At 46.0% G+C, this 10,914-nt stretch overlaps 1 protein-coding gene across 1 annotated transcript; it reads right to left on the reverse strand.

Annotated features, from left to right (window-relative positions):
- Nucleotides 1–4,292: 4,292 nt before the first annotated feature.
- Nucleotides 4,293–8,902, reverse strand: LOC128462157 (polypeptide N-acetylgalactosaminyltransferase 15). The gene is made up of 10 exons (XM_053447457.1): nt 8,373–8,902; nt 8,106–8,272; nt 7,519–7,723; nt 6,437–6,604; nt 6,114–6,231; nt 5,480–5,674; nt 5,219–5,350; nt 4,998–5,099; nt 4,769–4,912; nt 4,293–4,675 (listed from the first exon to the last, which is right to left on the reverse strand). The coding sequence occupies exons 1-10, from the start codon at nt 8,900–8,902 to the stop codon at nt 4,484–4,486; spliced, it is 1,953 nt and encodes a 650-aa protein (XP_053303432.1). The 3' UTR covers nt 4,293–4,483.
- Nucleotides 8,903–10,914: the final 2,012 nt, after the last annotated feature.

Genomic DNA, 10,914 nt, shown 5'->3' on the forward strand with positions numbered 1-10,914 from the left:
AGAGGAAGTGAAAAGTCGTGGGCAGATTTAAATTAATCCTGTGTATCTAATTAACTTTAAAAAAATGTGACTTTATCAATTCAGTTTAGGGCAAACATTTAAAGCTAAGTCACATGTTCACCATTATAACTATTCATGTTGACCTCAGATAAACCATACTCGCATAAAGAATCTGTATCTGTCCCGCTTTCGAGAGCCAGTCCAAGAAGACAAGAAGACGTGTAAGCAAAACATTTCCTCAAGAGAACAATCCCTAATGTGTTCCTTTGACCTGAAAGAGTGGTTTTAAACTACAGTATATAATGTGTTACAGAAGAAAACGAAGTTGCTGAGACAGTGAGTCAGAATCCAAAGGGAGATAAAGTGTTAGTGTCACCGGGAACTTTCTAAATGAGACGTTCAAAAGCCGTTTTTTGTGTCTTATCTTAATTGCTGCCGTGAGCCAAGTATTTGTTTGTTTTTGTCACATTCGAACGTGTTTAATCTCTGCTAAGTGTCAGCGCTGGCTCCTGAGGCCTATCCACACAGACCTAATTGCACAACAAGCACATTACAAATCACTGGAAACAACAGTGGCTGTGTAAGACCCGAGGCTCTTCGAGGCACAGGCACAGTAGAAGTACAGCCACCTCTGTCCTGGGTGGAATAGCCCCATGGATCTTCATCAAGAGGCGGCGGCTTCCTGCACCGCAGCATCTCACATCCATCTGAGTCACCAGGGTTCTGGGGAAGATGTGTGTCTTTATTTGTGTAGCTTCAGGAGGGAATGGCTGGGAAGAGGAGGGATGAAGAATAAACAGGAATATAGTGGTTTGCTCTTGAAAAATGACAGGCACTCACAAAAGTTTTTAAAAAAGCGCAGCATCTCATCTCAGGGCATTGCTTGAAATTTAAAACAAAAAATATATTTAAACCTACATGGATTAAAAATTCCTCTTTATCTCCGCTGCTCCTGCCTGCCTGATTACATTTTATTATTATTTTTTCACCCCAGATTATTTGTTTCTGGATTTTTTGTGCAAAAAATATTTGCATGATCACCATGAGACTCGGTTGAAGGACGCAGTATGAGTCGGGGGAAGAACATTACATTTTGGTGAGGAGCCGTATCTGAATCCAGGATCTTTCTTTATCACTTTCTTTAACATTCCTAGACAGGGCGACTTTTAAACATTTTCGTTGGGTTCTTAGATAATAAGATCTTGATGAAGAAACTTGGTGCAACTTGAATTTAGAAGGACTTTAGGGCCTTGGCAGCCGTATGTGCCAAACTGAATGTCGTTCCAGTTCTACCATATGATAAGATTGTCAAGCGTAGTATTCTGATTAAAAAAAATATGTTATTGGCTTTCCATTGTGTTTGACATGACAAGTTGTTGCTGAAAAACTTCACAGGGTCCTCAGTGGTTGACATTTCCTCTTTTAGGAAATATGTCACACATCCTCTCATGCTCTATAAACCAGCGTCATGTAACGTGGGGTAACATGATGTGGTTTTATAACAGGGGGGACAGCAGGAGGTTGCAATCTCAGGTCCTTTCTCACACTGAAGTGCAGCAAGTTTCAACCTAGAGGAAGTGGTGATGAAGCCCATTAAGCATGAGTCAGTGGCGTCCCGTTGAGTCAGCAGCACTGCCACACTGACTTAACCACCACAGTGTGAACTCATAATGCCGGATTGAATGGAATAAGCCTAATAAATCTGCACATGAAGCTCTATTATAGGGTTCAGGTTGGTTATTAGTCTCATTGTGAGAAAGGGAAAACAGAGGAAATCTGAGTATCCACTGCTTCAGTGAGTTTCAACATGGCAAAGGGAAACTGGAGTCTGAGCTGTCATGGTGCTCTAGCGAAATATCTCAGATTGAAAATAATGCACTCGTCTGACACGCGGATCTAATTGCTCCCACAATGGCCCACTTTACCCTTCTCCCAGTGCACCTCAGCCTGAAAGAGTTTCATCAACAACATCCAGCTACTTTAGCTTCATCAGGCAATTTTCAAGTTTTCACCACTTATGTAGACAAGACATTAAAAAAACGTACTCCTTTTATTTCTTTAGTCTGACCTTATTAAAATCTCCAATGTGTTATGAGGTTGTAACCCTTTCCACAAGCTGCCACGAGGTTGGAACCATGATTGGATACAAAATAATCATCGAAATTAACATTAATTAAAATTCTTTCATCAAATAGGTAAATATTTCCCGGTGTAGACGTCAGTACAGAGGGATTCACAAAGAAAAGAAAGGCAGTGACTTTATTCTGGTGTCATTTTTACAGAATGTGCTCCAGATATACATCAGGTCTCTTCTCATGCTCTTACACAAAGTTCAATCTAGCAAGTGAGTGAGGAGAGGTTGACTTCATGCAATGTCCTCCACACTCATCAATCACTGACTCAATCAACACTGTGTTGAGTCACTTACAAGTCTATTTATTTATATAATCCAAGCAAGGCTTCTGTTATTAGCAGTATGGTTCATCCAGCACCTCCTGTGCCTCGGTTTATGTCCAGTAATCTACCAATGATCTTGTGTCTATAACTGGAGAAGTTGCAGTATTGGTAGCTTCTTTAATAATCTCATATACTGCATATCTTTATTTGTAAATTAGAATATTTTGAAGTGGTCGCAGGTTTATTCACTTTTTCAAATCAAGTTGTACTTGAGATGTAGAGACCATATTTCATTTCATATCTAGCCTGTTTGCTTTTAATTATAGACAACATCAAATACCCTTCACTTTAAATTTAAAATAGCACAATTATTGCACGATTACACCATTTTAACATATATTCCACGGGGATGTGCTCAGTTTTGTTGTATGTGCTATTATTGTCAGCATCCATCACAGATACTGAGCATCTGAAAATCGTTTGTATTTCACAATATTCTAAAGAAGTGTGAAACCCCAACGGCCTTTGACCCTGTGACCTCTTGTCCTCAACTGAAGACCCACAGCAGAGAGATGTTTCCCGTCTTTACCAGCAGCTCAGTATCCGTTGGTTGTGTAACCGGGAGAATAGCATGCTAATCAACAACACGTTGTCTTTGACCTATGCCTCGGAGCTGCAGACGTATGACTGGGTTTTATTGAAAAGGTGCTGTGTACTTGACTGGGCTAAGTGCACCATGGGTTAAGAAGAGCATTACTGTGTGACAGAGTATAGGCAGTTATTAGCGCTGGTTGCCTGGGGGTCATCAGTCGAGTTACTGAAGACAGGTTCAGGGCCTCTTCTGTCTGCTGTTCACCATCATAACCTTGAGATCAGATAACACTTTCACCTTTATTACAGGCTGTGGATTAGATAGATTCACATAAAAACATGTTTTCTGAACGTTTACGTTACTACAGAGCGTAGCCACATCCCTGGGTCACATGTGCATCACTGCCACATAGTAGTCCGACTGTATAGAGGCTCCAACCACATAACGAATACACTCCTCTATGGAAATCCTCACGAGAGCATCATAAGGAAAACGAAGTGATCCACTGGGGCTGTGGATTATGAAAGTAGCTGGCTCCCTCTGCTGGTGACAGCAGATTAGGTGTGAAAGTGTCTGTGCACGTCAGGGCCTTCACTTTGTGCAAAATGGCATTAACCCTCAAACTGTTTCCACAAAGTCAGAAACATTTTATTTAAAATGTCACTTTTTTGCTGCAACATTAACACTAAAATCCACTTTAATTGGAACTAAACAAAATATCTGACATTGGAAATCAAAACTTTAAGTGTGCATGCTTTAATTCTAGGTTTTTATTCTCATATCATCTAGTCTAACTATTTTTCATTGTGAAGGAAATTAATCTTTTCAAGATTTGAGAGGTCATTCAAAAAATATCCTCTGTCTATATCTTGTTTTACAGGCTTTTAATTTCTCTTAAATTTACTTTTGATTTCATACCAGGAAACAATCTTTAATCCATTATGGTCCACAAGGCTAACTAGAACAACTTTGGCGGATAGGACATTTTTTTGTTTTTTTATTAACTTTTGTCCAGTCTGAGCTTACATACTTGGGACAGTGGCCATGACCAAGTACTCAATTCATTACAATAGAGTGGTTGTTAATGTGATTCTGTCTTTCAAATTATTAAAACTTATTTAAAAAAACATTTACTATTAATTAATGAAAGAATTTAAAATAAAACAGTTGAATTCAGATCATTTTCTCTAAAAGTTTTTAATATTGTACATTATTAAATACACGATACAATAATAGATATGAACATGAATATCACTAATAGATCAACTGTATTTTATCATTTAACAAAATAAATGCTATTTGCAATCCTTAAAACAGGAACATAGACATTCAGTGGCAAAGTGGAGAGTAAAAACTATATTTTGTATCTTCTTTTCGACACCACCTCACTGAGGGCAGAAGCCACTTTCTGCTGCTGTGCAGAGTAAATATTTGATAATATCTGCCCAGGATTAACATCTTGCAAATCCATCAGTCCTATGGGGTTTTTCTGTATCATTCACCTTTAGGTGCCACCAGTTGCTCAAAGTGCCACTGTTGTTCAGGGTGATGGGTGCAGGGGCGCAGGAGGAGACCCCCTGTGCTGAGGTGGGTGTTGACCTCCCTGGGGCTGCTCTGCGGGGGTTCTCCTTCCTTTACAGCCTCCAGACACAACTGAGACTGCTGGTGGATGAGTTGGCCGCTGAGCTGAAGCAGGGAACAGACACAGCGTCAGCCAAACGACCTGCATGGCAGTGTCAACGTTATCAGAAAAAAGTGCACGACAAAATACTGCCTTGCCTTCATGAACTTCCACTGGAGTCTGCTGGTTGACGACCTGTGGGTGGGGCAGGGAGAGAGAACCACCCTCTCCCCGTCTGAGTCCAGGCACAGAGCCCCCATCGGACCCCACCGCATCTCACCCTCAGAGTTTAGATCACAGTGCTGCGATGGCCAGAGAAAACATCGTCGGTGTCACATCTGTCTCTTTCGCACTTTCACCACTAAATAAATCTGAAGTCACGGTTACCTGGCTGCCCGTCCCACTGCACGGTGCCGTCTTCATGGGCCCACCTTGTGCCCCCCGCCCTCGAGGGAAGTCTGCACAGCTGCCAGTGCCCACGTTATACAGCTTTGGACACGCACAAATGAGACACATCAATCGGTCACACCACCACTGAGGAGTGCTTGTGTGTGTGTGTGTGTGTGTGTGTGTGTGTGTGTGTGTGTGTGTGTGTGTGTGTGTGTTACCTCGCCTGACAGTGCAGGCCTGTCCTGTGGGATGTACAGCTGTGGATAAACGGCCGTCAGGTACCAGTGGAAGTTCCTGCAGCCGAGACTCCTCTTCAGCCGCAGCCGCTCGGTGATGTTGGGGCTCTCCGACTGTGCCAAAGAGAGACATTGTGTGTGATGAGCTCTTCAGCACACTCACCCATGCACCAATCTGTATGAGCAGATCCCCCCCCCCCCTCCACAAACACATACACACACCAAACACACACACACACACACCTGCCTGATGAAATGAGCCAGTGTGTCCCTCCTGTAGAAAATCTTCCTGTACGTGTCCATCCATGTGTCTGCGATGCGGATCTTGTTCCTCTGAAGCAGCTCCTGGTCTGGGAAGCGGTATGGCAGGTGGTGGTGCTCCAGGTGGGCCACACGTGAGCAGGGGACCACCTCCATGGAGCCCCCGCATGACCACACCTAACATGAACGATACAGAAAACAGCCCTTTAACCACTGGTATGGAAGAATAAATCCTTTATTGCCCTAATTACCTATATATTTGCAGAAAATGTGTCTTGAGTGTTAGACTGAAAAGCACAGGTTATACTTTCTCTACAAGTATCTGCACTTTGCGTGTTTCCTTTGTCGCAAGTAAGTGGTTTCATAACATTTTGCTCTCACGCCTGTGCTTTCGCCGAGCGGCCAAGACATTCCCAGACCTTCAACCTGAGATTTCCATTTGCAAAAGGCATCATGTCCCAGAACAACATTCCTGAGTCGCTGACAGAAGGCAACTGAATCACTCAGGGGGCGAGAGTCCCTGGAATAAAGCATGTGACTTCATCCCTCTGTCCTGTGCGAGCGTGTGAACTGGAGATTCTGCTGCGGAAATGATCATTCATCACTTTTACTTTACCCTGATTGACAGCTCAATTTGCTCCGCTCCCCACAGCAGCATCCCCGGGTCGTAGGCTCCTATCTTTTGGAAGAAATATCTGTCGATAGCCACAACGCCTCCTCCCAACGCTGGAGACCTGTCACAGTCAACAAAGAGGTAAACTTCACAGCATCTGGCCTCAAAGAGCCATCACTTACATATACATTTTCTACATTTACTTTTAAGCCTAAGGTCAATTCTCTACCTATAAACATAACCAGGATAAAGTAGATCTAATTGCTGCTTGTCCTTGGGGCTTTTCTCAAGCCCCAGCCATGAATATGTTGTCTTTTTAAACATACCGTAAAGGTTGCAGAGCGGAGTCTGGGTCCTTGTCTTGCAGCGGAAGGTTTGATTCCCAGAAGAAGTCAAGTTTCCAGTCAAACACCCCCCTAACCGGCCACTGGGTGGCGTTGTACTGAAAGGTCTGCCAGTCTATCACATCCATGATGGGGGACACCACTCTGGTCCTGCAGAGAGGCAACACATTTCTAACAGTCATTTTTATCATCAAGTAAAGTAACTTTAGAAAGAGGTTGAAGGTGTGAAGAGTAAATGTGCTGCTGAAAGTCAGACATTTGGAAGAATAAGAACATTCAAATTCCTCACTTATCAATCACAGTCAGACTGCAGTCACCAAGAAATGTTTCCTAATCTGATCAATGTGTGTGTGTGTGTGTGTGTGTGTGTGTGTGTGTGTGTGTGTGTGTGTGTGTGTGTGCGTGCCTCAGATCAGAATCAAAGTTCAAATATGTGCACTGTCCTCCGTTGGACTCTGCTCTGGTTCACATATGGCACATTTATATCTAATATAATATTTCCAGGCCGTATATGTGTGTGATGTAACGCTCAGAGGAAATGAAAAGAAAAGATTAAAAAGGGGGAAGAAAGAGAGCGAGACACGGGACAGGGGTCAGATATGTGGCAGAGAGAGTTGAGTGGTTGCAGATTCCAGAGTAAGGAGTTCAGCCTAATTACTGAGTCTAATTAGAGCCACGCTGCAGGCGGCCTGAGACACAAGACTGGAGCCCAATCATGGGAGCTGGGAGCTGGATACACACACACACACACACACACACACACACACACACACACACACACATACACACACACACACACAGCACATGTAGACCACTGTTTACTCCTGAGTAAAGGCAACTGATAACTCTGAGCCTTCCAAGTGTCAACTGTCAAGCAGCAGAAAATAATTCGAGAAAATAGCAATCAATGATACCAGCTGGATGGATCGTACCTTACTTAACTTCTTATTTTAGAATTTAAAACAAATTATGTGATTATTGGGGAATCATGAATCTGACTAATAAGAATCTTGCACTTATTATTAGGTTATAGATATCATTGGAGTGAGTAGGGTTATTGTTACCTGTCCTGGGCCACTCTCTCCAGGAGTGGCTCCAGCCAGCCTTTCTGGCACTCACAGTGGGAGTCCATGAACACCAGCACCTCTGCTGTGGCCCTGGCAGCCCCCAGGGTGCGGCACCCACCGACGCCCAGGCGCCTGGTGCTGCGAATCAAACGCACCCCATCCAGATGTGACACATACTCACTCAGCACAGTCTTCAGGTGACCTGAGGAGCATGGTGAAGACGAGAATGTGTGGTCAGATAGAGTGAATGCATGGATTTACAGTATGGTGGATAATAGATAAATTGATGGATGGATGGATGGATAATTCCAACTTTATTTATATAGGACGTTTCAAGCATTTCAAATCTGATTCAAATGTACATGGGTGGAGAAATGGATGGATGGATGGATGATAGATGGATGATGAATGGCTGGATGGATGAATGGATGGATGGATTGATGGATGGATAGATGGAATGATGGAATGATGGAATGATGGGATGATGGAATGATGGAATGATGGAATGATGGAATGATGGATGGATAATGATGGAAGGATGGATGGATGGATGGATAATGGATGGATGGATGTGTTGGGCATACCTTGCTGGCTCAGGTCGTCCACCAACAGAACCTCGTGCAGGTGCTTTTTGGGCGCAGTGTTGAGGACGCTGTGCACGGTGCGCAGGAGCGTGGACCAGGCTTCGTCGTGGAAACATATAACAACACTCGCAGACGGCAGAGACTCACTGTACTGCTCCCCCAGACACCTGTTGAGGACAGAGGCGCACCGTCAAGGCTACAACTTCCCTCTCTGACGCCTAAATGGATCTGCAGGGAAGAATGTGTGGTTTATTGTGCGGTTTTCACCCAGGATGGCGCGTCTCGGGCAGCCCGCGATGCAGTGAAATCCTCTCACTGGCCACCTCGTTGAATCCGTACTTCATCACGGCGGCCACCTCCGTCTCCCTCTCCACACCCTCCAGGTGTAGCCGCAGCACTTGGCCCAGCTCATCGTGCGTCGGAGGCTCAGGAGCGCTGTTGTCCTTATACGCCCCGGGCAGCAGCACCTTGTAGCTGCCCTTCTTTTGCGGCGCGCTCCTTGTGCCTTGCGCGGATGCCATTGGCACGAATAAAAGCTGGTCCTCTTGAAAAGATTTTATCGGGGAGAGGTCGACGCCGAGCTCCAGGGCAGGGTCCCGGGAGTCCACGATGACTTCCAGGTCCGGTGGACTCGGGGACCGCTGCAGGGGGCGTCGAGGAGGTCCTGGATTCTGATGGCTGGGGCTCTTGTCGCGGTTCAACAGGTCCGATAGCGCCAGAGTGATCAGGGCGAAACCGAGGAGCAGCAGCCAGAGGCCGAGCATCCTCCTCCGGGCAGCAGCTCTGCACAGCCTCATGCTGGGGAGCGCACAGTGGAACTCAGAACTCAGCCCCGCGGAGCTGCCGAGAACTGCTTCAACTTTGAAGTGGATTGCATTTCACCCAAGTGATGAGGGATTATCCAAGAAAAAGAAACAAGTCGCCCATATTCACCGGCTCTGTGAGGAGTGGAGCTGCATCCATGGGGCGCCAGGGTGACGAGACAAGGCAAGTTCAGGACAAACCCTTCACTTCTGTGGTGGAGGTGCGCAGACTTGAACCTTTCATCCAGCTCATCCCGCGGGTCCTAAAGCCTGCGCAAAGATGAGATCACAGATAACAGCTGCAAAATGCACCTGATCCATCCACCTGCTCTACACCTGCAGCTCCTCGAGGGGCCGAACCTCACACTCACCCTGGACCAGCTCCTAAAAGATTAAACCCCACAAATCCCCAGGAAAGCACAAAACAAGCACTGTTGCATTTCTACAATAACAAATCTCTTTATGGATTTGGATGTAGCTCATGTGGGAAGTCAGTGGTTAGTTTTACGATGACATGCACGGAATCCCAAAAATCCCCAAAGTTATTCCAAGTGTTTTGAATGGCCACATGGCGGAGGTCTGTTTCGGAACTCAGTGTTTTCTACCAGTAGGTTATAAATAAGAGCACATTGCTGTGGAAGGAGACAGTGTGTTTTTTATATATTTCCTCCAGTTTGTGTGCCTGCGTGTGTGTGTGTGTTTGAGGAAGAGAAAGAGTGTGTGCGTGGAGCAGTCGTCTCTCCGTGCGTCACACATCAAAGATGCGCTCTCCGGCCAGTTGGCGACGGCCCCGCGGTCCCATGACCGTCTGTCGGTGCCTGGCAGCGGGGCGGGTCAGAGACTCGATCTCCGCTGGTTCTTCGGAGCCGATCTTGGCAGCCGGGGCTCCGGTTTTTCAACCGAGTCCAGACAAAGCGAACCCGTGCGTCCAAGCCTGAGGTTTTTTTTTGGTCTTTCGAGAAGTGGAAAACATCACAGTAGTGTTTTTGTCGTGATGTGGAATAATCACACTGCAAATGTGACATTGTAAACAAGGAGCTCGAGGGGAAACACCCAACAGTGTCTAATACTTTCCTAATACATGATCCAGGGTGATATTTGCTTTATGCTGGTGGCCAACGTGAGGTCAGACTGCAGCCTGCCTAATGTCATTTCATCCCAACCCTAAATAAAGCCCCCCCCCCCCCAAAGGAAACTCTGAGGGGCTGCAGCCAGACTCAAGTTATTCCTGGGTGGTGGTGACTTGTCTGCGGTGGGTGGTATTTGTGACTCCCTGCCTTCCTCCCATTACACACAAAGACACCCACCTCCCCCCTGCTCGGGATGACAGGGCATGCAGGGTGTCTCCTCAGGATTATGATTACACTATAAAGAGGAGGGAGTGTGTGTGTGGGGGGGACACCTGGGGAGACAGAGGGACGAGTTGAAAGAGTAGGGGAGGGGGCTGAGAGAGCAAGATGAAGGTGTTGTTGAGAGGGTGGGAATGAAGGAGAGACATGAAAGATGAGAGAGACGGGGAGAAAGAGAGAGAGATGACCTGCTCCTGACTCCTGCCTCCTGGTGGAAATGTGTTTATAAGCGCTCAGTGTGGAAGAGGGGCCGTTTTCACGTCTTTCCAGAGCTGCACACAGTGAACACTCCCATATGTTTCCATCCTGCAGCCAAAACACACACACACACACAGACACACACACTAGAATCCGGTGTCCGCCGCCAGCACATTTTCAGACACACACATTAACACCAAAATAACACACACACTCACACACTGCGATGGTCCAGGGTCCAGTCCTGCATTCCACCATCCAACTGGAAGCCAGAGCGTAATGAGAAGGCACGACAAGTACTCGTATCCTCCTCCAACAAACAGACACACAGACAAACACACACACACACACACACACACACACACAAAGAGGGAGAGAGAGAGAGAGAGAGCGAGAGAGCGAGAGAGAGAGAGAGAGAGAGAGAGAGGGGGGGGGGGGGAGAGAGACTGTTCAAAATGA

The sequence above is a fragment of the Pleuronectes platessa genome, chromosome 18, assembly GCF_947347685.1.
Source record: "Pleuronectes platessa chromosome 18, fPlePla1.1, whole genome shotgun sequence".
Lineage (NCBI taxonomy): Eukaryota > Metazoa > Chordata > Actinopteri > Pleuronectiformes > Pleuronectidae > Pleuronectes > Pleuronectes platessa.